The sequence below is a fragment of the Emydura macquarii genome, unplaced genomic scaffold, assembly GCF_026122565.2.
Source record: "Emydura macquarii macquarii isolate MOO-44397 ecotype Brisbane River unplaced genomic scaffold, CSIRO-AGI_Emac_v2 contig_1209, whole genome shotgun sequence".
Taxonomy (NCBI): Eukaryota; Metazoa; Chordata; order Testudines; family Chelidae; genus Emydura; species Emydura macquarii.
The window spans coordinates 211,137-238,231 of NW_027131346.1; the positions used below are offsets into that span (position 1 = coordinate 211,137).

At 64.2% G+C, this 27,095-nt stretch overlaps 1 protein-coding gene across 1 annotated transcript; it reads left to right on the forward strand.

Moving 5' to 3' along the window:
* Nucleotides 1-889: 889 nt before the first annotated feature.
* On the forward strand, nt 890-26,904 carry COL11A2 (collagen type XI alpha 2 chain; the record flags this gene model as incomplete). Its single annotated transcript, XM_067546981.1, has 27 exons — nt 890-980; nt 9,633-9,800; nt 10,283-10,493; nt 10,864-11,026; nt 11,377-11,517; nt 12,151-12,255; nt 12,823-13,155; nt 14,586-14,771; nt 17,005-17,064; nt 18,057-18,098; nt 18,230-18,292; nt 18,726-18,800; nt 19,956-20,042; nt 20,485-20,541; nt 20,816-20,869; nt 21,385-21,438; nt 21,519-21,572; nt 22,196-22,249; nt 23,047-23,100; nt 23,306-23,350; nt 24,921-24,974; nt 25,067-25,111; nt 25,469-25,522; nt 25,694-25,738; nt 25,862-25,915; nt 26,615-26,659; nt 26,851-26,904. Coding segments are annotated over exons 1-27 (2,448 nt in total), but the record flags the coding sequence as incomplete, so codon positions are not given.
* Nucleotides 26,905-27,095: the final 191 nt, after the last annotated feature.

The window sequence follows — 27,095 nt, forward strand, 5'->3', positions numbered from 1 at the left end:
CTCACGCACAATTATCGGTGCTTCTGCACACTCTCCCCCTCCCCCCCACACACACAAGGGGACACCGGGGGCCTGTTCCCGGGAAGCTGTGGATGGGGTGGCCCGGCCAAGGGGGTCGCTCGCAGGCCCCTCTGCCGGCCAGGAGGCAGCCCCCCACCCTGACCGAAGGGCTGCGCTGTGGAGATGGAGTCTGGCCCCCCTGCTCCACCCCCTGGGGCCAGATCGGAGCCAGAGCCCCCTAGAGGGGACAGGCCCCCTGTCCCGTTCCCCTCCCCCCACCCAGCCTGGAAGGTGCAGCCCGGGGTGTGTGGGGGGAGGGGGGGTTAGCCCCTCTTCCCCCCAAGGACCTCCACGTTTCCTACAGCACCCCCGGGGGATGGGAGATGGGGGGCTCTGAGCTAGGAGAGGGAGGTGGGGCCGGGGTGGGGCAGAGGGGTAGTTCGGGGCAGGTCAAGGTGTGCAGGGAGAGAGGGGAATACGGGGGGAGGGGGGCGGTGAAGGGGAGGGGCCTCCCAGCTGGGCGGGGGAGGGGCGTTGGGGCGGAGCTGGGGGGCTGCAGGGCGTGAGTGGGGGGCTGAGATCTCCGCGCGGGCAGGGCAGAGAGGGAAGGGCTGGGTCTGCCGAGGGGAGGGGGCAGGGCAGGGCAGGGCAGGGCTGGAGGGGGGCCGGGCCGGGGGGGCAGGGCCGGGAGGGCTGGAGGGGGGCCGGGCCGGGGGGGGAGCTTGCCGGGCTGGGGCAGCGCGGGGAGCCGGGCGCTCGCAGACCGAGCCGGGGCTGGACACGGGGCAGCCGGGAGCTACCGAGCAGCCGGGACCCCCGAGCCCGTCCGCGCATCGACCCCGGGCCGCCCCCTCCGCTCCTGCCGGGCTCTGGAGAGCCCCCCTCGGCCATGGACCGCGCCAGGCGCCCCTGGGACACCGGCCTGCCCCTGCCCCTGCCCCTGCTGCTGCTGCTGCTGCCGGCTGTGTGCGCCCGGGCAGGTACCGCGGGGACCGGACTGCGGAGGGGCAGCGGGTCTGGGGCGCAGGGAGGGTCGGGGTCGGGGGCGCAGCGGGTCGCGGTCTGTGTGTGGGGCGCAGCGGGTCGGGGTCTGTGTGTGGGGCGCAGCGGGTCTGTGTGTGGGGCGCAGCGGGTCTGGCTCTGTGCTCGGGACCAGTCGCTACGGGGCCGCGGGTGCCCCGCTCTGGCGGGCGGGGGGCTGGGGCCGCAGGGGCCGGGCGTGGGGCAGAGGCGCGGTGGCTTTGGCAGGGTCCCCTGGAGCCCGGGCTCGCTGCGGGAGGCAGGGCTCGGGCGGGCACCGGGTCCGCGGGCTGGGTGGGCGCGTGGAGAGGTGATGGGGTTGCCCTGTGTGTGGGGGCGGATGTCTGGGGAAGGGAAGCTGAGTCCCGGGGGTGGGGGGTGTCCCTGCCTGTCCCCCCCCATTGCGCTGTGCAGCGCCTCCAGCAGGTGGCCAGCGGGGGCGGGCGGGGGGGGGCACCGGGCATCGCGGGCCCCGCTGGATCCTGGGGACATGCACTGGGGGAACTGGGGGCCAAGAGCATTAAGGGTGCAGGAGGGTCAGAAATTTGGGGGATCTGAAATCAGGGGTCAGAATTTGGGGGTTTGGGGCTGGCTGGGATTTTGAGGTATCAAGAACTGGCTGGGGGGGTCACGGAGTGGGGGTGACAAGGAAGGGGCGGGAATTCAGCCCCCCCAATTTCCACTCGCCCCTCCATGCGGCCCTGGGATCCCTTCCTGTTTATTTGCTCCCCAACTTCAGCCCCCCAAGTTCTTATGGGGGAGACACCCCCAAACTTGAGGGGTTGGATCTGTGGCAGCAGGGGGTTGGGGGGTTCCTCTGGCACTGGGGGTACAGTGGGGGTGTCTCGGGTAGTGGGGGGGCTCTGGGAGGGGTTCTTGGTTGTGGGAGGGTTTCTGGTCTGAGCCCCCAAGATAAACCTGACCCTGTTTATTCAGCTCCCCCCCCCCGGACTGGGCTGGACTGAAAGGGGGGGGCCTGCCCCCTTGACCTGTCTGGTCCTGTTGCCCGGTTTCCCCCCATTGCCCGTTTGGCCTGCGCCCCCCCCGAACCCCCCATTGCCCGTGTGGCCTGTGCCCCCCGGGGCCTCTGCACACAGAGGCTCTTTGTGCTGCAAACAGGGCGTGAGTGTGCGCCGGGCGGGGGGCGCCGGGGGGTTTATTTATCTTTGGGCTGCGGCCTGGCGCGGGCTGTGCTTAGCCAGAGCCACCCCGCCTGGCCTCCCCTGCGCCCCCCCACCCCCCTGCGCCCCCTCCTCCCCGGTGTCCCTGCTGCCCCCTCCCCCTGCTACCCCCCCACTTCCCTTGTTCCCCGATTCTTCATCCCCTGTCTCCTACCCCCCCCACAACCCCCCTCCCTTTTGCGGGGGTGACTCTGCGGTGACTGGGCTGCTGGGGGGTTGGTTCCCGGAGCTCCCCCCTTTAGCTGGGGCTGGCGGCTGCTGGGATGGAGCCCCCGGGGGCGGGAGGGGTTCCCGAGGGATTCCTCCCAGACAGCGCTGGCTGCGGGGGCAAGACGGGACCTGGTGGGAGGGGCAGACAGAGTGAGGGGGCGCGGGGGATGGTGGGGGGCAGACGGGGGATGGTGGGGGGGACATGCGGGGGATGGTGGGGGGGGGCAGACATGGGGGGGCTGCAGGGAGGGAGGCTGGAACTTTCCCTCTTTCAGGAACAGTTTTTCCTTCTGTGGTTCCTGCGCCCGGCTCCTGCCCAACAAAGGGGCTTTTCATAGGCGGGGGGGGGACAGTGGGGGGCTGGGGGGACCCCAGGCTGGCGGGGTGTGGAGAGGGGGGCAGCAGTTGGGAAAGGAGGTAGCGCGTCCTGATGCCCCCCCCCCGTGTGTGGGCCCCTCCGCGCCGCCCGGTTCTGCCTCCTTCCACCCCTTGCCTGTTCTCCTGCCCCTCCGCCTTTCCTGCCCCCTCCCCCCCGGCTCTGGGCACCCCCCTCATCACTGCCCGGCTTCCCGGCCCAGAGCTGCCTGGGTCAGCCCAAACAGCACTGCCCAGGCTGGGCCTCCAGACCCGCTGGGGCAGAGCCAGGCTGGCACTGGCCGGGGCAGCTCTGGGGGGGGGGGAGGGAGTCTGGCTGGGGCGGTCCCACAGGGTCAGCGATGGGAGCTGGAGGCAAGAGTTCCCCCCCCGTCTCTGCTGCTGCCCCGGCCCCTGCCCCACCTGCAGCCTCCCCCGTCTCCAGCCCGGCAGCCTCGCTGCCTCGCTGCCCCCTGCTCCGGGGGGTTAACGCCATAGGGCAGGCTGGGCTCTACGGCTCCTGGGAATGGGTGTCCACCCGTGTGTCCCAGCTGTCTGTCCGTCCGTCCGTCCACCCCTCTGTCCCAGCTGTCCGTCCGTCCATCTGTCCACCCCTCTGTCCCAGCTGTCCGTCCGTCCATCCATCTCTCTGTCTGTCCGTCCATCCCTCTGTTCTAGCTCCCAGTGTTTGTGTCCGTCTGTCCTTCCACGCATGCTGATCCCGCTGTCACTGTCCATCCGTCCTTCATCCCTGTCCAGCACCCGTCCCTCCGACCCAGCCCATCTGCGGTGCTTTGCTGTCTGTCCGTCTGTCTGTCCCTGTCTGTCCAATCGCCTCACCCCAGATCTCTCCCCTCTCTCCAAACTCCCCCACCCCGTTTCCCCCCTTGGTCGGGGGTTTGGGGGGCGTCTCGTCTCGTCTCGTCTTCCCCGGTCCCAGCCCAGCCTCTCCTCGGGTTGGGAACTGGCAGCTCTGTGCGCTCCGACACCCAGACACTTCCCAACGGCTTTGACAGGCCGGGCGCCCAGGGGTGAGGAGGCAGGGCCCAGATCCCCCCCCATTCACCCTTGGCTGGGCAGCAGCCGCCAGGCCCAGCTTGTTTCTCATTTGCACCCGCTGCCCTTCCGGGAAGGGATGTTTCTTTCCACTACAAATTCTTCCAGCTACGATCCAGCCAGAGCAGCGGCTACGTCTCCCCCTGCGCCCCCCCCCCAGACTGGGAGCAGCTGCCCTCTCCCCGCACCACTGGGGCAGCCCCCCCAATGGCTGCTGGAGCTTTGGGTACCAGGAGGCAGAATGGGGGGGGAGTTAGTTCTGCAACGCAGCCCCCCAAAAAGTGGGGCTGGGTGTGAGGGGCTGGAGGAGGTGTGGGGCGGTTGGGGGGAGACCTGGCAGTGTGTGGGGGGGGAGAGGCTCTCTCTGGGACCTCAGCCCAGCCAGGATCTCTGGCCAACTCCATCCCTTGTCCCTAGTGCCTGTCGCCCGCCGTCCGTCCATCCGTCCATCCGTCCATCCCTCGCTCCCAGGGTCTCACCCATCCACACCCATCCCCTCCTCCTCGCATCGCCATCCCTCCTTCAGTCAGCCTCTGTCTGTCTGTCTGTCCCTCCGCCCGGCTGCTCCATTGCAGCCCCCAGCCCCAGGGTGTCGCCACTGCCTCGTCCTAGGACAATGCACCCGCCACCCCTGTCCTGGGGCTTTCCTCTGGGAGTTGGGTGCCCCCAATGCCAGCCGGTGCCCCCCCCCGCCCCGCACACACCCCTGGGAGCCCAGCTGGAGCTGGGCCTGGGAGGAGCTGAGTGGGCAGCCACGGGCTGGAAACCACAGCTGGGCGGGGCAGTGGCACTGGGAGGTCAGGGCCACACAGACTGGGGCTGCGGGGGATGGGAGCCAGGACACCTGGGTTCTCTCGGTGTCTCTGGGCGTGGGGCGTGGAGTCTTGCAGACCCCCAAACCCAGCTCTGTGGGGAGGGACCGTGTTCCCCCTTCTTCGTCCTTGGTTAAAACCGGCCACTCGCTGTGCACTGTTATACTCGACTTCCCTGCTCTGCCTAGAGCTGGTCGTATTGTGCTGCATGCAGCAGGTCCAGCGTCGTCTCTCACCCTGACCCCCGGTGTAACCCGACCCCAGGCTCACAGAGAGCTCCCACCTGGACTCTGGGGGTCAAGCCAGGCGCTGGGGGAGCTGTCAGGGATCGGGGACCCTCTCTGAGCCGCCCCGCCTCTCTCTGTCTGTCTGCGGGAGTGGCAGCCCCACGCGGCTGCTGGCGAGGGTCTGGGGGATTAGCCGAGAGGCAGAGTTAAGGGTCCATGGTTCGAAGGTCACTGGTTGTGGGGTAAAGAGCTGGTCTCTGGGGGGGGGGGGGGGCAGGGTATATCTGCGGGTCCCAGAGCACTTTACAATGGGGCTTTATTAGCCCGCACAGGGAGAGGGTGGCACAAGAAAGGGAAAGGACTTGACTTTTAAGGAATAGAACCCAGGAGTTCTGGCTCCCAACCCACCCCGCTCTAACCACTGGACCCCGCTGCCCTCCCAGAGCCGGGAATAGAAGCCAGGGCTCCCAGCCCCCAGCTCTAACCACTGGACCCCGCTGCCCTCCCAGAGCCAGGAATAGAAGCCAGGGCTCCCAGGGGGGGTGGGATTCCAAGGGGGCTGGGGCATGGGGGGCCCTGGGCGCTATGAATGGCTTCCTCAGTGCATTGATGTCTGGGGGCCCAGCCAGCTGCCTGCGGCGGGAGCCGCGCGCTCCTGTGGTTGGACACCCTGCCCGGACCCCTGGGCCCTTCACCCCCTTCCTGCCCTGCCCCACCTGGCATGGGGGGCTGAGATCCATTCGCACCACACTGAGCCATGGGAGGGTGGACGCTCGCCATGGGGGGGACAGCCAGGTCCCTGTCTAGTCAATCTCCCCCCATCCCCTGATTGTGCGTGTGTATCTCCCCTCGGTTGCCTGGCTGGACCCAGCAGTCCCAAAATGCAGCCACCTCTGGGGTGGGGGGCACAGCACCCAGGTCTGACAGTGGCGGTGGGAGAGGCCACAAACCCTGACTTTTCTGGACAGGGACTGGGGGGGTGGAGCTGGGGGGGGGGTCAGAGACAGGATCCTGCACAGGGGGGTTTATGGGGGTCAGAGCTGGGGGTGTCTGTGGGGGTCAGAGCCAAGATCCTTTGTGGGGGGCTCTGTGGGAAGAGCTGGGGTCCTACACAGGAGGGGTGGAGTGGGGATTCCTCGACATGGGGGGCTGCCTTAGCAGGCAGTGGAGCTGGGGGTCCCGTCTGGGGGTGCACGGGCCCCAGATCCCGGTCTGTCTGTCTGTCCCGGCCCTGGCAGCAGGGCCTCTGTGTGGGGGGCACTGGGGGCTCTGGCCCTGGGAGGAGCTGGTTTTGGCTGGCGTTTCTAGGGCACCGCAGGGTCCTCGCTTTGGGAGTCCCCCGTGGGACGGTGGGGCTCAGGGGCGGCCTGGGACCATGGGGCCGTGGGGCGGCTGGTGGCGCAGTCCCGGCAGCACAGGCGGCACTGGGGCGGCCATGACCCAGGACAGACAGACAGACAGACAGACAGACGGACAGACGGACGCTGGGACCAGCTTGGCTGGAGTCTCGGGGGCGGGAGGCCGAGGCCGCTCAGCGCCGGCTGCTGTGGGGAAAAGTCTCCCCGGGCGTCCACCCTGCATCCCAGAGACCCCATGCACTGGGGGGGCGCCCCCCGGGGCTCTGCAGGGACTCCTCCCCCCCCGAGGCGGTCCAGCTGTGGGGCTGGCGCCTGGGATGGCAGGTGTGGGGCGCGGACAGCTGAGCGCTTTCCCAGGCACCGCGGGAACTGGCCGGGGCCCTGCCGCGCGGCTGAAAACGTGCCCCGGGCCAGCCAAGGCTGCAGCCGAGCGAGGGGAGCCGGGGGGAAAGGGGGGGGGGGGATGGGCTGTGTGTTGTGCGGGCCCCCTTCTCCTGCCCCCCTCCATCTGCCCCCCAACTCCCCGTCCCTTCTGCTCACCCTATACCTGAACAACCCCTCCCACTGACCCCTGACCCCCCCACTGCGACCTCCCCTCTGAGCCCTCTCCCTCCCTAGCCCCCCACCCCTGCCCCCTCCTCTTCCTCTAGGGTCTCCTCCCTCAGCCCCCGCTCCCCCAGCGCTGCCCCCACCCCCGGTTCCAGCCCTGGCTCTGGGGGGCTCCCCTCCCCTCCCCCAGCCCGGCCCGCCCCGCCCCTCCCCGGGGTGTTGCGCTATGCAGCCATAATGGCTTTTCCTGGCGCCCGCCTGGCAGCCCGAAGAAAGGTGTCTCTGTGCGGCCGGCGAGGCCTGGCAGGCGGCTCCCGGCCGGGCTGGGACAGTGCCCGGCGCTCAGCGTGCTGCCCTGGGGCCGCGGGACCCCCAGTGGGGACGTGGCTCCGACGTGGGCCCTGAGTGCGTGGGAGGGGGGGTTAGATCTTCACTGCCAGGGGCTGATATGCCCCCCCCCGCCTGTGCTCCAGTGCTGTGAGCTTCCCCACAAGGGTGTCCCCAGCTGGGGAGGTCCCCTGGTGCTGCGAGCTTCCCCAGGGCAGTGCCCCCAGGCGGAGGTCCCCCGGCGCTGTGAGCTTCCCCGGGGCAGTGCCCGGAGCCGAGGACTCTGGCCTCTGTCTCAGTCCATGTCCTGCTGGGATATTAATGGATGCCAGATGCTGAATGGAACAGCCGGGGGGGGGGAGGAAAGGGGGGGCGAATGGGTCTCCTGCCTGCGCACCAGGGCTGTAAACGTGGGGCTGATGAGAAATCCAGACTGCGGCTGGGAGAGGGGGCCAGGCGGGGAGAGACGCAGACAGACAGACAGACGGATTGGGGGGGCACCCCCCGAGCTCCCTGCCCCCACCCTGCTCCATCACCCACTGACCAGGACACCCCTCCAGCTGGGCTCACCCCGGCAGGCTCACACGCCCCGTGACCCCAGCGAGCCGGCCTGGCCCAGTGTCGGGGGCGGGGAGAAGGTCATTTCCTCCGTGGGCCCTGACCCCAATAGCTCAGGGGCATGATGGCGAGGGGCTGGGGGGGCTGGGCAGGGGTGTCGGGGGGAGAGAAACAGGGGGGCTGGGCATGGGGGGGATGGAGTGTGTCAGACAGACGTGGGGTGGGGGGGTCCTTGTTGGCCCCAGGGAACCATTAATGGGCCGGGGCCGCTGCATTTCCATTCGTGTATCCCCTGACCCCCACCTGCCTGCCCCACGCCCCAGACCCCCACCTGTCCCCCAGCCCAGCTGGTCCCCAGCCCCGCCCCCTTCCTGTTACCAGCTGATCTGACAGTGCCCCTCCCACCTGCCCCCCAGGGCCACTTGACCTCCAAGCCCCGCCCCTTCCTATCATTGCTGCCCCCTCCCCCATCCCATTATGCCAGGTAGGGCCATGGCCCAAGGGGAGGGGGCGGGCGTGTGCGCACGTGGCTTTATTCACACACACACACACACACACACACTGATGCAGATATACAGGCACACACACCCTGTTGCTCACACACACACAGCAGTTGCTCACACTCACTGACAGACACACAGACACACACCCATGGCTCACACTCACTGACAGACACACACACACACCCATCGCTCAGCCAACATCTCATCAGCTGCAGTTTTTCCTGCTGTTCCCCATAAACCTGCCCAGGCAGGAGTGAGGCCCCCAAGGCCTGTGTCCTGTCCGTCCGTCCATCTGTCTGAAAGCCTCTGCCCCCCCCATGCCTGTTGGCCTCGCTGCTCCCCACATCACCCGTCGGCCCTGGCTGGGCGTGGGGCGTGGGGCGTGTGCGGAGGACGGGCCGGGCTCCAGACCCTGCCGGAGCTGATGGCTTCTGCAGACTTGTTTTTGTTCAGAGGAATATTGGGCTGAACTGGGGGGGGCGTGTCAACCTGGGGGCCGGGGGGGCTGGGCACGGGGGTGAATTGTGAAATGAGGTGCACGCGTGATTGTGACACAGACACGTGTGCAGTTGTGAGATGGGCTCTGTGTGCCTGCCGTGGGGGGTGTGATTGTGATGGTGACGGGGGGAGCCGTGCTGCAATGGGGTGTGTGTAACTGGTCAGGCGGGTGTGACTGTGACTGACGCAGGGTGTGCCGCTGTGAAGCGGGGTCGTGGCAAGGTGTCACCTGTGGAGCGGGGGGGGGATGCGATGGTGAACGGGTCATGGTGAAATGGGGGTGTGCGTGTGAGCCAGCGTGTGAAGAGGGGCGTGTGCGCCGGTGAAGCAGGCTGGGTGCGGCAGCTGGCAGAGGGTGTGCGCGGCGTGCGAGGGGAGCCGGGCGGGTGGCTCAGGAGAGGGAGGCTGCGTTTGTGCTGTGCCTGTGATGGGGCGTGCGGATGGGGCGTGCGGATGAATCCCTCCCGCCTTGCTGTGCGTGCACATGTGTGTGTGTGTGTGTGTGTGTGTGCGTGTGTGTGTGTGTGCGCGTTTCCCCTGGACCCTTCCTCGCCCCCCTTCCCTGCCGGCTGGAACAAAGACCCCGTTGATGGTGCCTGAAAAAGCCCTTTTCTGTGAGCGTCCCGGGCGGCAGATCGGAATTTGGATAGAGCAGAGCTGCTGGCGCACCTGAGGGGATCCCGCCGCCCTCCCAGCCTGGCCCAGCCCCCAGCCAGGCGCCCCCCACATTCTGCCCCCAGCCTGCAGTCCAATAGCCGGCCTGCCGTGCACCTGCGGGGGGGAACCCCATCTCCTCCCCCCCCCACCAGGCCTGCCCACTCCTGGGTCCTTCCTCTGCCGCTCTCTCAGGCTCACCCCTCCTGGGGAGAAGGACTCTCATGGGGAGGGGGATTAATTGGCGGGGGGCTGCCTGGATGTGGGGGGCCCTGGTAGCTGGGGGAGGGGCTGTTTGCAGAGCTCTGACCCCCGTGCCCCGCAGCGGAGCCGGTGGACGTGCTGAAGGCGCTGCAGCTCCAGGCGCAGCCGGCCGGCGTGCGGAAGACGACGGGGTTCTGCCCTGCCAGGCGGGCGGGCTCGGGGCCGGACGTGGCCTACAGGATCTCACGGCAGGCGCAGATCAGCGCCCCCACCCAGCAGCTCTTCTCAGGTACCGGGGCCAGGCAGCCGCGTGGGGGGGTCCACCCCCTCCCTGTGTCATTCGTCATCCCTGCCCTTCCCCACCTGCCACAGGTCCCCCCCACCTTCCTGGATGGTCCCATCCCATGGGTCACACAGCATGGCCCCATGCCCCCCATGTCCCCGGTGGAACATTCCCACTCCCCCCTTGGGATGTTCCCACGACCCCCCCCGTGTCCCCAGTGGAACAGACCCACTCCCCCATTGGGATGTTCCCACGACCCCCCCGTGTCCCCAGTGGAACAGACCCACTCCCCCCTTGGGATGTTCCCATGCCCCCGTGTCCCCAGAGGAACAGCCCCACACCCACTCAGGATGTTCCCACCCCCCATGTCCTTGGTGGAACATTCCCACACCGCCCTTGGGATATCCTTGCACCCCCCCCCCCGTATCCTTAGTGGAATGCCCCCTCCCATGCTTCCCCCTCAGCCCCCTAAGCTGTGTCTCCCCCAGGCAAGTTCCCGGAGGATTTCTCCATCATGGCGCTGGTGAAGGCGCGGGCGGGGAGCCGGGCGTTCCTGCTGTCCATCTACAGCGCGCAGGGCACCCAGCAGCTGGGCCTGGAGCTGGGGCGCGCCCCCCTCTTCCTCTATGAGGACCAGAGCGGCCAGCCCGCACCTGAGGACTACCCGCTCTTCCGGGGCGTCAACGTCGCTGACGGCAAGTGGGTACCCCCGCCCTGCCCCCCAACCCTGCCCCCCAACCCTGTGCCCCCACCCTGCCCCCCAACCCTGTGCCCCCACTCCCGAGAACTGCCCTCTCCTCCAGGGCGTCAACGTCACTGACAGCAAGTGGATACCCCCGCCCGGCCCCCGCCCGGCGCCCCCGAGAACTACCCTCTCCTCTGGGGCATCAACACTGAGGCACGTGGGGGGGATACGGGGCTGGACGGGCCTGTTCTGGGGGGGGGGTACCCTCCACCCCCCGACCCCTTCCCAGCCCCTGTGCACGCCCCCTTCCATCCCGCACGTCTGCCCGTCCTGCCCCCGTGTCTGTGTGTCCTGCCCCCTCCCACTGGCGTCTCCCCGGCCCAGGTGGCACCGGCTGGCGCTGAGTGTGCACAAGCAATCCGTGACGCTGATCCTGGACTGCCACAAGAAGCTGACGCGGCCGCTGCCCCGGGGCCCCCGCCCGGCCATCGACACCCGCGGCATCACGGTCTTTGGCACCCGCCTCCTGGACGAGGAGGTCTTCCAGGTACCCCTGCCCCCCACTGGGACCCGGCCCCACCCCCGTGTCTCCCCTCAGACTCACTGGGTGTGGGGAGGGGAGGGGGCAGGGCGGGGGAGTGGTTTGGGGGGAAACTGGGGATTATTTTTGGGTGGGGGTCACCATGGGGCAGCAGGATGGAACCAGGGTAACTCCTCTCCTTCCATCCCGCAGCTCCCCCTCCCTGCCTCCGTCTGTCCGTCCATCCATCCCCGCGTCCATCCATCCGTCCCACCACCCCGCACTCCTCCCTCTCCAGCCCCTTTCCCCCTAGTGACTGCTGGAGACTCGGGGGCGTCCAGGCTCCGTGGTGCCCATCCCCCCATTTCCCCCCACAGGGCGACATCCAGCAGCTGCTCATCGCCCCGAACCCGCAGGCGGCCTATGACTACTGCGAGCGGTACAGCCCGGACTGCCACGCCCAGCCCCACACCCAGCCCCAGGCGCAGGAGGCACGGCAGAGGCCCGCCAGGCCTGAGGTGAGGGACCGCGGGGGATACGGGGCTGGCCGGGCCCGTGGGGCCGAGCTGGGGGGAGACGGGGCTGGCCGGGCCCGTGGGGCTGAGCTGGGGGGAGATGGGGCTGGCTGGGCCTGTGGGGCTGAGCTGGGGGGAGACAGGGCTGGCCGGGCCCATGGGGCCGAGCTGGGGGGATGTCAGATGAATCAAAGTGCAGCCTGCAGTAGTTTGCCCACCCGGATGCCAGGGACCCCTCCCATTTCACACCCCAGACCCCCCCACCTTGCTACCCAGGCCCCCCCAGGAGCTCCCCTGCTGCCCCTGCGCGGTAGAGCTGAGACCCGCCCCCCATCTGGCTCGTTCCTCTGTTCCTATTCGTTCGTTCATTTTCCAGTCCACAGAGGGGGCTTGGCCGGGGGAGGGTCTGTCCTGGGGGGGTAGGAAAGGGATGGGGGGGTAATTCTCACAGACACGGGGGAATCCTGCCCACCTGAGACTGGCACAGGGGGAGTCATATTGGCTGCCTCAGTTTCCCCCCTTTGACTTGGGGGGTCACGCCTTCCTCCCCTCTCCCCGGACAGCACGGCTCTGGGTTTCTGTTACGATTATTTTGCTCCTCTCCTTCCCACCCCCCCCGCCCCTCCCCACCCCCAGCTCTTTGATGAGGATGTGGAGTACTATGAGTACCCCGACTATTATGGGAACAAAGAGGACGGGAATGTACCCCTCCCCACGCCTCCGGGGGGCGCAGTGGAGCAGGTAACCAGAGGGCAGAAGGGGGCAGGCTCTGCTCACCCCCCCCACCCCGTCCATCTGTCTGTCCCAGCTCCCCTTGTGTCTGAGTCTCATCCTATCATGGCAGTGTCGTCCATCCATCCATCCATCCATCATGGCATCCCCCGAGCAGGAGCGCGAGGCACGGAATGGGGGGGTCAGGGAATGGGGATACCAGTGGGGGGCCAGCTGTGCCCTCTGACACATTGTAACCCGGTGATGGGGGTTCTCGGGGGAGGGAATCCTGGGGTGACCACTGGGAAGGTGGGGTGCTCCATACACGTGTGTATCTGGGTCCAAGGGGCAGACCCCTGGCGATTGGGGTTGCTCTGTGTGTATCTGGGTCCCCAGGGCGAGCCCTGTGGGACGTGGGGTGCTCCGTACACAACGGGGTCCCTGCAGCTGCCCCTCCCTCCTGCTCGCGTGCCCCTGAACTCACGCCATGTGTGTTGTTTTCTTTCTGTGCCCGGCTCCTGGTCTGTGTGTGCCACTACCATCTTCATCCTCACCCCATCACCTCCATCCTCATCCTCCTCGCTGCCACGGCACCAGAAATCCACCGGGCCGGGCCGCAAGGCGCCCGCCAAGCCGGTGCCCAAACCACCGAAACGGCAGCCGCCGATCAGCACGGCCCCGGCCCACAGCAAATCCGCCGGCAGCGGGAAACCCGCCGGCAAATCTCCCGCCAACGGGAAATCCGCCGGCAGCGCCAAGTCCGCCGGCAACGGCAAATCCCCCGGCAACAGCAAATCCCCCGGCAGCACCAAGAGGGCAGCGGGGGGGAAAAACCCGGCCGTGAAACATGCCCTGGGCAAGGCCCAGACGGGGGACAGGGCCAACGCTGGCGCCGGAGCGCCCCGGAAACCCGGCAACAGCTACCAGCAGGTAGAGCAAGAGGCAGGGATCTAGATCGGTGCTGGGCACCCCCCGGGGGCAGGAAGGGCACGATCTGAGATCCGTGGGGGGAGCAGGCCCCCCCATCTGTGCGTGTCACTTCTGTCTGTCTGTCTGTCTGTGACGGGGCCCTTTGGGAAACATCTCGGCAACATAAATAAACCGGCAGATGGGGAATGTGGGAAAGGCCCCGAATCCTGTTCCCCGCCCCCACCTGCCCTGCACCCGGGGGGGGGGGGATCGGAGCTGGTGCCCCCCAGAGGGGAAAGGCCCCGTGTCCCATTTCCTCACCTGTCCTCTCTGTGTTTATTTATCTTGCCCCTTCTTTCCCGTGCATGGACCCCCAGATCCCAGGTCCCCTGTAGGGACACGGGGCCGTCGCTCTGCGGCAGGGGCACTGCAGGCGGGTGCGATTCCATCAGCAATCGGCCTGTCTCCGTGCGGCCGGGAAAACGATCCTGCATGAATCCAGTTCCGCTGCCCCCTCCCCGGACTGGAGTGAATGCGAATAACCTACTAATGCTTCTGTTCTCTCTCTCCCCTCTGATCCGTCTGTCTCTGTGTGTAACCGTCTGTTCATCCATCCATCCATCCATCCGTCTCCATGCACATCTGTTCATCCATTGCATCCATCTACCCACCCGTCCCTCTGCATGTCTGTCTGTCTATCTGCATGTTTATCCATCCATCTATCCATCTGTCCTCATGCATATCCATCCATCCATCCATCCATCTCCCCCTGCCCCCATGACTGCTGTTCCAACCCTGTTCCCCGCGGGCCCTGGTGCCCACCCACACCCCCCTCCCCCAGGATGTGGGGCTGCCCCCTACAGAGGAGCCCTGGGGGGCTGGCGAGTCCCTGGATTACACTCTACCCCCTGACCAGGACCCCAATGGTGCCTACCGGGAGGAGATGATGGGGCTGGAGATGACTCCCTCCTCCCCCTCAGAGCCCTGGGCTGAGGTAACTGCCCTGGGGTTGGCCTGGGGGGTGGCTAAGGGGCTGGATGGGGAGGGGCAGGGGGCTGAGCTGGCTCCAGGGCGAGGCCTGGCTCCTCCCTACTTCCCCACAGCTCCCCCACTGTCTGTCTCAGTGGGGTGGGGGCTTAAAGCCTCCCCCACACAATTTAGAGTGGCCTCTGTGCTGCTCCCATGAGGAAAGCGATGGAGACGCTGGGGGAGAGGTTCCAGGGGGCAGAGATAGGAGTCTGTGGGGCAAGGACTCCTGGGGGTCTATCCCTGGCTCTGGGAGGGGGTCCAGTGGTTTGGGGGCGGGGAGTCGAGGCGTTCTAGGGGGTCTGTTCTGGCGCGTCTCCTTGAGCCTGTCTCCCGGTCGGCACCGTGCTGTGCATTAATGCATTGCTGGGTTTCTTCTTGCCCTCCCCTCCTCTGCGCCGTTTCTCCCCCATCCCGTGGGGCAGGCAGCTCCCAGCTCGCCCCCTGCCACTCCGGGGGCGGATGAGGTGCTCGTGGAGGAGTACGTGACGGGGCAGGACGCAGCTGCGACGGGGCAGGAGTACGAGTACGTCTATAAGGACTATCCCGAGGGAGCCGAGCCATCGGAGCTGGGGCCTGTGCTCTCCGCAGAGATGCCCCAGAATGGAGGCGTAAGTGGGGCACGGGGACGTCTCCTCGGGCCCATCCTCCTGCTGGCTGCAGCGCTTGTCCTCTCCTGGATGGGCTTTCGGTGCTCACTTCCTGTTTGTGGTCCTTTGTTGGTGTCTCATGGTGTCATTTCCTGTTTTGTGATGTCACTTCCTGTTTGTGGTCCTTTGTTGGTGTCTCATGGTGTCATTTCCTGTTTTGTGATGTCACATCCTGTTTGTAGTCTTTTGTTGGTGTCATTTCCTGTTTTTGTGGCGTCACTTCTTGTTTGTAGTCTTGTGTTGGTGTCTCATGGTGTCACTTCCTGTTTGTTGTGAGGTCACTTATTCATGGCTCTGAGTTGTTGTCATCATGGTGTCATATTTTTGTTTGACATGGTGTCACTTCCTGTTTGTGGCCATTTGTTGGTGTGCTGTGGTGTCACTTCCTGTTCGCTATGGTATCACTTTGTAATGTGTTCATTCCTGTTTGCTGATGCCTGTTTTTCATGGCGTCACTGCTGTTTGCCATGTTGTCACATCCTGTGTGGTCTCATTTTGTTTGTGGCATCCCTGCCTCCTTCAGCATTTACTGTTGTGTCAGAGTCATTTCCTGTTTGTCATGACATCACTTCCTCCATGTTGGCTTAGCACTTCTTGTTTGTTATGGGGTCATGGCTGTCCAATGTGGCATCACTTCCTGTTTGCTGCATCACTTCCTGTCCAGTGTGGTGGTCACTTCCTGTCTTTGGCAGTCCTTACCTGCACCTCACTGACCATTGTGTCACTTTCCCTTCACCATTCCTATTTCCTGTGATGCGCTTCCTCTCTTGTGAAGTCACTTCCTGCTCTGAGTGACATCATCACCCTCTCCCCACTTGCTCTCTCCCACCTCGACTGTTCCGAGATGGGCCTGTGGTGCCCTGATGGCATCACACCTGATGCTGTAACCATGACATCCTCTGCCTTGGCAATGCCACCAGCTCTCAAGGGTGTCCCCCCTCTGTGATGTCATCTTACGCCTGTGATGTCATCCCCATGTATGGCCATCTCTGCTACACCCCCCCTCCCCCCGAGTATTGTCAGCACTGGTGTCAATTACCGATTGGGGGGATAACTCCCAAAAGGGCTGCGGTAATTCCCCTCCCTCCACGCTGCCATCTCAGCGGGGTTGGGGATTTAGGGCCAGGGGCATCTCCTTCCTGGAAGATGCGGGCCTTTAAATCTCTCCTCCCCATGGCCCCCTCCCCTGGGGTGTGTTTAACCTGGTGACCTAACCTGCCTCAGTTTCCCTTCAGAGCCGCTCTGGGTCACGATGCATCGATTAGCTCAGAGCTAACAGAGCGTCCTAACTCCGCCGGCCCAGCTGCGCAGAGGGGGCTGGTTGAGGGGGTGGGGGGCGTTCACGGAGAAAGGCCAGTCCTATCTGGCTGGGTAGCAGGAGGAAAACAGTGTGATGGCGATAACTGAAGGGTTGGGACAAAATCCTGAGAACCTTACACAGAGCCTGCTCCATCTTTACTCAGACTTTACTCCACATTCACTCAGACCCTACTCCACTGAAATGCAGACTTTACTCCAGTTTCACTCAGCCTTTACTCCACATTTACACAGACGCTGCTCCACATTTACTTCACCTTTACTCAACATTTATTCAGACCCCGCTTCACTTAAATGCAGATCTTTGCTCCGTTTTTATGCAGACTTTACTCCACATTTACTTATATCCATGCAGAGCTTTCTCTGGTTTTACTCAAACTTTACTCCTATTTCACTCAGACCTTAGTGAGACAAGCTCCACTTCCACATCACTTGGTCCCAGCTCCATTTTCACGCAGGCCTTGCACCGGTTCGGACACAGGCTTTACTCGGACCATGGTGCTATGAACTCCACGGTTTATCGGCACCTTGCCCACACCTCACCTCCTGTTGCACCCGTTTTTCCTCAGCTCCTGCTGTCTCAGTTCCACCCCTCTCCGCTTTCACCCAGCTGATCGCTGCCTGGAGTTGGTGGGAGTTTTGCCCAAACCCTTCAGGCACCGGTGCTGGGTCATGAAACCGCTCTGGGAGGTGGCAGGAAAGCAGGCCCCTCTCTCGGGCAGGGAGGGGGCCTTGGATAACAGAGCCTTGGGGTGATACAGCCCTACTGCCTGCACCCCACAGTGGGGGAGCTGGGCTGGGCGGGTGCCGGAGCGGGGCCTCGGGTGCGTTATATTGACTGGGCCCCTCTTTGCGGTTATATGTGTGTTACCCCCAGGCTGTGCGCGCCGTCAGAGGCTACAAAGGAGAGAAGGGGGAGCCGGCCGTCATCGAACCGGTAGGTCCCTGCGTTGGCAGGGGTTGGGGAGATCAGTTGCTCCCATCAGCCCCTCCATTGTCCGTGCGTGGGCTTCGGCCCATCTCTGCAGAATCCGGGTCCTGGAGCGCCCCCCCCTCCTACCTGCAGCCCCCCCCCATGCACCCTGTGGCAAGCAGAGCCCTGCAGGGGCAGGCTGTCCTGCTGTGCACGGGACAGAGCCCCCCCACCCCCCCAGCATCCTGGCCTGTCTCAACCCTGCCCTAGTCAGAGCTCAGCATGCCCCACATCCCCCCGGGGCTGAGTGTGCGATGGACGTAGTGATGTGTAGTGTGAGGCTAGGCACAGACTTGTGTATGGGTGCATGGTGTGCATGGCAGGATGGCCACGTATGTGTGTGTCTGCACACACCTGTGTGAACAAGCATATATGTATGTATAGGCACAACTGTGTGTGTGCACATGTTGCCCGTGCTGCTGAGTAGGTGTGCATGAGTTTGCACAGGCCTCTGCACGTATATACACGTTTGCACGTGTGTGTCAGTCCATGCTCCTGTTCCTGTGCACAGTCGTGAGTGGGTGCATATTCGTATGTGCGCGTGCCTGTGTGTGCACATTTAGTTTGCATGTGAGTGTTAGTCCCTGTGTGCGTGCAGCTGCTACCATGCACCCCGGTGTGTGTGTCTGTATATTTGCACACCCTGGTGCATGCGTGCCCCCGTGTTTGCACGTTTGCATTAGTGTACATGTGGGAGTCGTGTGTGCCCAGCCCATGGTCCTCTCTCCTGACGGAGGGAATTGGGGGAGGGGTTTGCGGGTGAACAACAGATCCTCCCCCTTTGCAAACCCACCTGGACAGTGCCCAGTCTCTAGGGCACCCCCATGGCCAGGGGCTGTGTCTGTGCAATGGCTCCTCAGCTGGGGGCTGTCCTGCCCCCCTGACCGGCTCTGCCCCTCACCCCACCTGGTCCCGTGTCACGGGCGTAACCCTGCTCTCTGCCTCTTGTTGCACAGGGAATGCTGGTGGAGGGCCCCCCTGGCCCTGAAGGACCTGCGGTAAGAGCCTGTCTGTCTGTCTTTCTGTCCGGGAGGTGCTGGGGGACGCTCTGGGGCTGGGGGCAGATCCCCTGCTCCTGCCCCCTCCTGGTGCATTAACCTCACTGCGTGTCTCCTGTGCGTTTCCTCAGGGCATAACGGGGCCGCCCGGCACACAGGGGACACCGGGCCCCCCGGGAGATCCTGGCGAGAGGGTGAGTGCGAGCTGGACTCTGGCCCCATGGCAGGGGCTGTTGGTGCAGCTCAGTTCTCGGAGAGACCCCGGCCCCTGCAGAGGGAGGAGTGAGCGCGCGTGTTTGCACGGGAGGAGAGAGTGTGCACTGGCTGCAAAGATGCCGTGCGTGTGAGAACCTGAGCGTGTGCGTGTTTGTGTGTGCCTGCGTGCGTTAGCGTGCATGAGTGTGCAGATGCCGCGCCAATGGCCTGGGGTGTTTGGGATGGGCCGGAGATCCCTGCAAAGGTCTGTGTGTGTGAGTTTGTTGGGAGAATTAGCGAGGGGGCACTGTCTGTGGGGAAGATCGGAGCACCCCTGGAGGGGCCATGGGTGCTGAGAAGGGCAGCAGCAGCAGCAGCGTCTGAGGGGAAGATCGCAGCCCCCACCCCTCGCTCTGCATCTCTCTCCGACAGGGTCCTCCTGGTCGTTCAGGTCTCCCTGGCTCGGATGGGATGCCTGGACCCCCTGGCACGTCTCTGATGCTCCCGGTGAGTGAGGAGGCCTTGGAAAGCAGAGAGTTAATGATGGGCTGCTGCAGTCTGGAATGGAAGGGGCTAACACAGGCTGGCTGGGGTCTAGAACAGCAGGTGCTGATAGTGTGACCTAGAACTGGGGTGAGTCTGTGGGATCTAGAAGAAAGAATTGTGTGAGCAAGGAAGTGTATGGGGGTGTGGGCTCTGAGGTCTAGAATAAAACCAGGAGAACTAATTGTGCGCTATAGAACGAGAAAGGATATCGTGGGTTTGTGGGTCTTGAATAAATCAAGGAAGACATCCATTGTGTTACCTAGAACCAGGTACAATATGATGTGTCTATGGATGTCTAGGGCAGGCACGGGGACTCAGAGAGCACTATCCAGAACTGGTAGGTGATACAATGGGTTTATGGAGCTCCAGAACTCAAATACCTAAAACTGTAGACTATACAGTGGGCCCGTGGGATCTAGAGTAAAACAAGAGGAACTCTGACAGTGTGGCCTAGAACCAGGGAGGACAGATGGACCTGTAGGGATCTAAAAGGGAAGGGAGAACAGAGATACTGTTACCTAGGATACTGTGGGTCAGTTGGAGTCTAAAACAGGGGAACTCTAATGTTGTGATCTAGAACTGGAGATTGTAGAGTGGATCTGTGAGGATCTAAAATGTGGGAGGGAGGAGGCTGACTCTCTTATCTAGAAATGGTTAGTAAGATGTGGACCTGATGTTAGCCTGATCTAGAACTGGAGAGCACAGTGAGCTGAGAACAGAAAGGCTAATACGGATAGCATTATGTAGAACCAGAGCTGATGTAGTGAGTCTAAGGAAGTCTAGAATGGAAGGGTGAACCCTGATAGCATTACCTGGAACCATCAAGTATACAGTGGGGTTCTGTGAGTATGGAAAAGTAATAGGCACTCTGGTAGTGTTACCTAGAACCATAGAGCATGCAGTGGATATTTGTGAGTCTGGACCAGAAGGGAGAATACCGAGAATGCAGCCTGGAACTGGATAAGTTACAGCAAATCTCTGGGAGTCTAGAACAGGCCGGGGGAGCTCTGGCAATGTGAACTGGCCCCTTGTGATGTGGGAAGGATAGTGCAGGACTTGGACTCCAGAGAGGGCAGTGTGATTTCTCCACCTGAAGGTTTGTCTGTCCTCCCCCAGTTCCGGTTTGGGAGCAGTGGTGGAGACAAGGGGCCTGTGGTGTCGGCACAAGAGGCACAAGCCCAGGCCATTTTACAGCAAGCCCGGGTAAGTCCAGATGGAGACAGGGCTGGGAGAGCTGGTCAGGGTTGGGCAGGGGGTCCGAAGAGCCTGGAAAATTTTCTGCCTTATTTTCCTTCCCTGGAGCCCTGATAAATGTGATCATTGAGAACCCAGACACAAACGGGTGTTGCCTTCCTAGAACCTCTGTGGTTCACGATTTATTACCTCTCTAGACCCATGTTAAGATCCCAGTTTTTTTGCTCTTTGATTCCATACGAGACAGGGTAAGTATCCTGCCTGCGCTTCCACAAGGTCACAACTTACTGCTCTTACCCCCCACCTCAGCGACCCCCAACAATTCCCTGGATCCCCGTTTCCTGTTTAGCCTGTTCTAGTCCCTCCCCTTGCTCCCTTCTTTGTTCCGTGTTTGGTTGGGGTCCCTGCTGGTCGTGCTGCAGTCTCAGTCTCCCTCTCCTCTCCCTGTCAGCTGGCCCTGCGTGGCCCCCCAGGACCCATGGGATACACTGGCCGGCCTGGGCCCCTGGTAAGTGCCTGCTCTGTGCTGGGGTAGGGAGGTGGTGTTGCTTGATGGCTGGTGTTTTGGGGAAGGGTATCATGGCTTAGGGGACGTGTCGGCTTGGTTCTGTGGGTCTCAGAGCCCTGATGGGTGTGGGGCAGGGAGTGGGCTGGTGTCGCTGAGATTTTCTGACCCTGGTTGTGTGGGTCCCGGTGCCCTGGGGCGATTGTGGGGAGGGTTGTGGCCCTGAGCCCACGCGCTGCCCCTCTGTAACCCCCTCTCTTCTGCCGTTTCATTCCAGGGGCAGCCAGGAGGCCCCGGCCTGAAGGGGGAAGCCGGAGACTTCGGACCTCAGGTAACGGCCTTGGCCTTGGCAGGAGATCGGGGGGCTGGAGCCCAGCGTGACCCTGACTCTGACCCTGCCCTGACCTCTCGCTCCACCCCATGGCCCTGGTCTCTGACCCTGACTCCCAATCACTGGGCCCGACCTGACCCCCCACCTCTGCTCTCTGGCCCGAGCTCATGACTGGGCCCCGGCGTTAATGTCTGACCCTGGGCCCTGGCAAACCACCGCTGGCCCCTGGTTCAGTGCTGGATTTATCCTGGGCCGTTGGGATCACAGGCTCTTGTGACCTATAACCCTGCCCCACAGCGGGGTCGCTGCCACCTGCCCTAGGCCACCCCACCCCTCCTTACGCCTCGGAGGCTGGGGAAGAACCAGCCCTTCCGACTCTGGAGCCTAACCCTGATCTGACCCCACTGACTCCCCGGACACTGGGGGGTGACCCCCTTAGTCCCCCAGGCCCTGGAGGGCCCCCACCCCCTTTTCTCCCTCTCCTCTATTAACCGTTTCCCTTCCTCTCTCTGTAGGGACCCCGAGGGCCGCAGGGCCTGTCTGGACCCCCGGGGAAGTCCGGAAGGAGGGTGAGTGTGTGGGTCCTGGAGGGGGGCAGGTCTGTGCCCGGGGAGCCTCCCCTCACCCCGTCTCTGTGTCTCTCTCGCAGGGTCGTGCTGGAGCCGACGGCGCTCGTGGGATGCCCGGGGAGTCGGGCGTTAAGGTAACAGGGTCATGGCTTCCATGGACCAGGCGCCGGGCGTGAGCCGGCCTGGCTGGGGATCCAGCAGCTCACTGCTCTGGTAACCCACTGGTGGGCAGCTGTGTCGATCCACTAGGTCACTGCCCCTGGGAATCCACTGGCAGTCAGCACGGTGAAGGCATCGCAGCTCGCTGGATCACCGGAGCCGGATCTCCGCTCGCGGCGCGGGTGAATCCAGGGACAATCCACTCCTCTAGACACACCCCGGGATGGCCAAGCGGGAACCTACTCAGTACTGAACCGGCGATCCACTCCGTGTACGCACGGATCTACTGGGATCCCCCTTCGTAGCGAGCCACTCACGCAGCACGGTGATCCATTCGTGATCTGGTCACTGGCTGCACAGCTCAGCGCGTGCACGAATCTGCTGGTGATCCTTGTGCTCCAGGGATCCACTCCAGCACCTGGGTGACCTCCCCAACTCAACCTGCGCCCCCCCCAGCCGTGCGGGAGAGCCCCTGCCTCGGAATGGGGACCCCAGGGGATGCGCGTGTGATAGGCCCAGCCTCCTTCCCGGTGGGGATCATCCCGTCTCCCCAGCTGGGGCGCACCACTCAGGCAGCTGTTTGTGCTTTGCTCCGCAGGGCGACCGAGGCTTCGACGGGCTGCCGGGGCTGCCGGGGGACAAGGGGCACCGGGTGAGTCGCGCTGGCCGGGCGCCCTGCAGAGGGGTGTGGTAGGGGGTCAGCCCTGCCGCGCCGTCGGGATCTCCCTGCGAGATGGAGCGGCCATGCGCCAGCCATGTCTGCGCTACACAACCATGCCCCCCGCCGAGCACCGATACACACAACGGCACACCACACAGCCTCCCACAGTCAGACGCAGCCCTACAAGCGCACACCAAAGCACAGCTATGGACACACACCTACACACAGTCCGGTCTAGTCCCAAGGGCTTTCTACGGCCGGAGCCCTTCAAATCTACGCCCAGTCAGACACACAGACATCTCTCACACACGCACAACCATGCTCATCCCCACCGCCGTGCCACCACAAACACACCACGCTGCACAACGGACACACAACCAGTCCAAAACACGTGTGCAACCCAACGTGCGCAATCACACACATTCACCGACACACCCATGCACACAATAGTGCTCTCACAACACTATATGTGCCCACTCAGAGACACAACAATACACACAATGCCATTTACACACCGCCACACGTGCAGCCACATGCAGTCACACAAACACACTACACAGCACAGCTGCAGTTGCGCACACACACACAACTACACAGCCACACACACAGTCCACACCACTACAGATACGCCTGCGGCACACTTCCAATGCACACAATACATGCAAAAGTGTACACACAGACACACCCCCTGCAGTTACATAGTCAGTCACACGCACACAGCCCCCGCCAGCATGCACGCACGCACACACACACACACACCCCAGCTGACCAAGGCTCTATTCCCACAGGGTGAGACGGGTTCCCAGGGCATCCCAGGCCCCCCCGGTGAGGACGGCGAGCGGGTGAGTAACGGCTCCCTAGGGGGATGCGGAGGGTGGGAGGGGGACTGTGGGGAGCTGGGGGTAGCTCCCAGGGGAGGTAGATGGGGGAGAGCGAAGGGGACTGGGGGGGGAACGGGGAGCTGGGGGGGATCAGGACTGGCCGGGGGGAGCCGAGCTTGCTTCCCCTCCCCATTCTCTGCCTCACCCCCTTTTTCTCTTCTCCCAGGGAGATGACGGAGAGGTCGGACCCAGAGGGCTCCCCGGAGAACCGGTACGTCCCCCACCTGCCAGGCACTGTGACACTGTGAGAGGGGGCAGCTCCCCATGGCGGTGCAGAGGGATAAGCAGGGCCCCATGGACGCCCCCCGCCTCGGGATTCACCCTCCCACACTGCTGACTGTCCCAGCCCTGCCTGAGTCTGCAGAGAGCCTGAAACCACTGCTCCGAGGGCAGGCGACTGCCCCATTCGCCCCAGTGGAGCCGTGATTCTCAGCTCCGTGACTCAGCCAGTGCTTGGTTTGTGAGGGAAGAGGGGCCGGGCTCAGGCATTGTTTTACTTCCATAACTGATGTGGCAAGCCCAGGGGTGCCGGGGCTGAGACCTGACAAGCCCTGGCACAAATGAAGCAATGCTCGCAGGTCTGTGTTGTTAACTAGCCCTCTTCCTAAACTCACTGTTAACCCTCGAACCTACTGATGGCAACAATCAAAGCCCAACGTTAACTGCTTCACCCCCCGTCACTTCAGCAGAAACAGGCGCTTAATGAGCTACCCCAAGATCTCCATCTGCTCCCTCCCGCGGCCAAACTGCCCCCTAGTATAGCCAGGACTGGACTCTGGGTCTCTCGGGAGCTGGCAGTGCGGGGAGAGTGGTGTGAAACCGGTAGCATTGAGCCAAGGGCTGGCGTGGCCAGAAGGGAACCGGACTGGGGCCCTGGACTCAGTGTGAAAATCCCAGCCTGGGTCCCTGAATGCGCAGTCCGGGGCTGGCCGGAAACTGGGGGAACTGGTGTGCTGCTGTGGGGGGATGCGGGGTCGGAGTGCAGCCAGATCTCAACGGGCTCACCACCCACTGCAGGGGAAGGCTGACGTTTTGGTTTGGAAGATGGGTAACAGGTGGAAACTGGGGCTGGCGCTGGGGTTATGGCTGGGGTTGGGGTTACGGCTGGCACTGGGATTAGGGTTAGGGTTGGTGTCAGGGTTAGGGTTAGGGTTGGTGTTGGGATTTGGTCAGGTTTCTTTTCCGTTTTCTCCTGTCCTTTCCCCCCTCTTGCTGCTCTGTTACTTTTACAAACTTGAGATGAGGGAAGGGGGGCGGTTGGGACCCCCCCAGAATCCTTTCCCCTGTCGCATTCGGTAGCAAAACCCAGGACAATCCCAAATGGCGGCTGGGTTCTCTGAGAGGCTGGGTTTGTCGACAGCCCAGGCAGAACAAGTGTTCCCCGTCGTCCGGGACGATGTTCCGAGGGCAGGTCCCTTTCGGAGGAACCCCCAGAAGATGTCTGGGCTTAGCCCGGTGCCGACAGATGGGCCATTCGGACAGAGCGAGACCAGCTGGGCCCGTAGGGGCCTGGCATTTCCTTCTGCGGGGCGAGCAGGGTCTCCTTGCACTAACACTGTCAGGTCTTCGCGCCGGGTCCCGGGATGCTCTGGGGTTCACCCCATCATGCGGCCCAGCCACGCGGCCTGGGGCAGGAGCGGGAGCAGGGTCTGCACTGTGGAGCAGCACCCCCCGGGGTCCTCAGCACCGCAGTGTGAGGGGCAATTGCTGGCTCCCCCTGCAGCCCTGTCGGGGGGATCCATCCCTGCCTCACTAACTCCGGTCTCTCCCCCTCCCTGCAGGGACCCAGAGGTTTGCTTGGACCCAAAGGCCCACCGGGGATCCCCGGGCCTCTGGTAAGTGCCGTGCATGGGACCCCAATTCCTCCAGCCCCCGTAGCCCCCACCACACTAACCTCCGTCCGTCTGTCTGTCTGTCTCCTCCGCAGGGCGTGCGTGGTGTAGATGGTCCCATCGGGCCCAAGGGGAACCTGGTGAGTCGGCGTGGCTGTCTGCCTGTCTGTCTGCGCAGCCCAGTCCTGCTATGGACTGGTCTGGAAATGCCTTGGGGGGGGGCCCCGCTGGGGACTCCGGTGCTGCGAGCTTCCCCGACAGCGGTGCCCCAGCCGGGGACTGATGTTGTGAGCTTCCCTGACAGCAGTGACCCCAGTCAGGGACTGAGACGCTGTGAGCTTCCCTGACAGCAGTGCCCCAGCCGGGGACTGATGTTGTGAGCTTCCCTGACAGCAGTGCCCCCAGTCGGGGACTGCGATGCTGTGAGCTTCCCCGACAGCAGTGCCCTGTCTCCCTGGGTGGTTCTGGTTCTAACTCGTTGTGTCTGACTGTCACAGGGGCCGCAAGGCGAGCCTGGCCCCCCGGGTCAGCAGGGAACCCCAGGCACCCAGGTAAGGAACACCCCCTCCCTGGCCCAGCCCAGCTCCGGGAGGGCAGTGGGGTCTCATGGTTAGAGCGGGGTGGGGCGGGGGAGGTGGGGAGTCAGGACTCCAGGGTTCTCTCCCCGGCTCTGGGTGGGGAGCCTGGCCTGGCCCGGCTGTAACCACGTGTCTCTGTTTCAGGGATTGCCTGGCCCACAAGGTGCTATGGGGCCGCCCGGAGAGAAGGTGAGTGTCCCGAATCTACCCTGCCCCCCGGTGCTGTGCAGCCCCCACCTCCTGCACCGGCCGGGGTCACGGAGGGGGGCATCTGTGCGCGGCCACCTCTGATCTCTGCTTCTCTCCCCGCAGGGTCCCCGAGGCAAACCTGGCCTCCCCGGCATGCCGGGGTCCGATGGGCCCCCCGTGAGTAACCCGCTTACCCCAGACCCTCCTGGCCTGCCCCCCACCCTCCCCTCCCTCCGCTCCGCTCCCAGCCCCCTGGCTCCCAGACTGCCCTGGGGTGACCCTACGGCGGCCATGTTTAACAGGAAGTGGGCCGGTGCCACTTCCTCTCGAGTCCTCGCTGGACACCCCCTTGACATGGGTGCAAGGACCTGGCGGCCATGTTTAACAGGAAGTGAGCTAACACTACTTCCTGTTGGCCCCCCATCGCACCCCCTGCTATGGGGCAGACGGCGGCCATGTTTCACAGGAAGTGACCAGAGCCCAGGGTTCCCTACAGCCTGGCCTGGCTGGGTGACCCCATCGAACCCAGCGGGTGGGATTGGCCCCAGGCCTCGGCTCCAGCCTTGTCCCCGAAGGAGCTGCCCCCCCTCACGCCAAGCCTGGCCCACACGCGTGGGTGCAGCCAAGCCCCACGGACCCTCCCCCCCAGCCGGGCCGGGCTCCCCGGTGCTCGGTGAAACGAGTTCAGGTTGGGGGCCGCCGGGGGCTGTTCCCGCCCCGCAGGCCAGGGCACAACCCTTTCCCTGGGCGCTGGGGGTGGGATGTTCGGGCGGCTCCCCGGGGGGGCTGGGGGCAGCGCCCAGGGGTTCATTGCTTCAGTGCTGCTCATAACGATCATCTCCCTATGTCGTCTGCCCCCCATTGCCTCCCGCGCAGGGCCACCCAGGGAAGGAGGGTCCGCCGGGAACCAAAGGTAACCAGGTAAGGGGACAGCATGCACACCTGCCCCGTCCCGCCCCGTCCCGTCCCGTCCCCCCGGAGCCCCTCCTCCCTCAGACAGCCCCCCAGGTGCTGGGGTGAGGCGTTAAGACCCTGTCCCTAACCCCCCGACCCGCAGGGCCCGGAGCAGGGCGACTCTCCCCTGTGATTGCTCTGATCTCTCTCCATTGCAGGGTCCGTCCGGTCCCCAAGGGACGATCGGCTACCCAGGCCCCCGTGGTGTGAAGGTAAGCGCCTGCTTGGGCTGAGGACTTGGCGTGACTCTCTGGGGCTGGGATGTTACCCACAGTTCCTAGCAAGGATGTGCTAAGGACCACAGGCCATGAGGCCCCGGTCCCTGAAGAGAAGAAGAGGATTGTAGCCACTGGGAGCCAGGACACCTGGGTTCTATCCCGGCTCTGGGAGGGCAGTGGGGTCT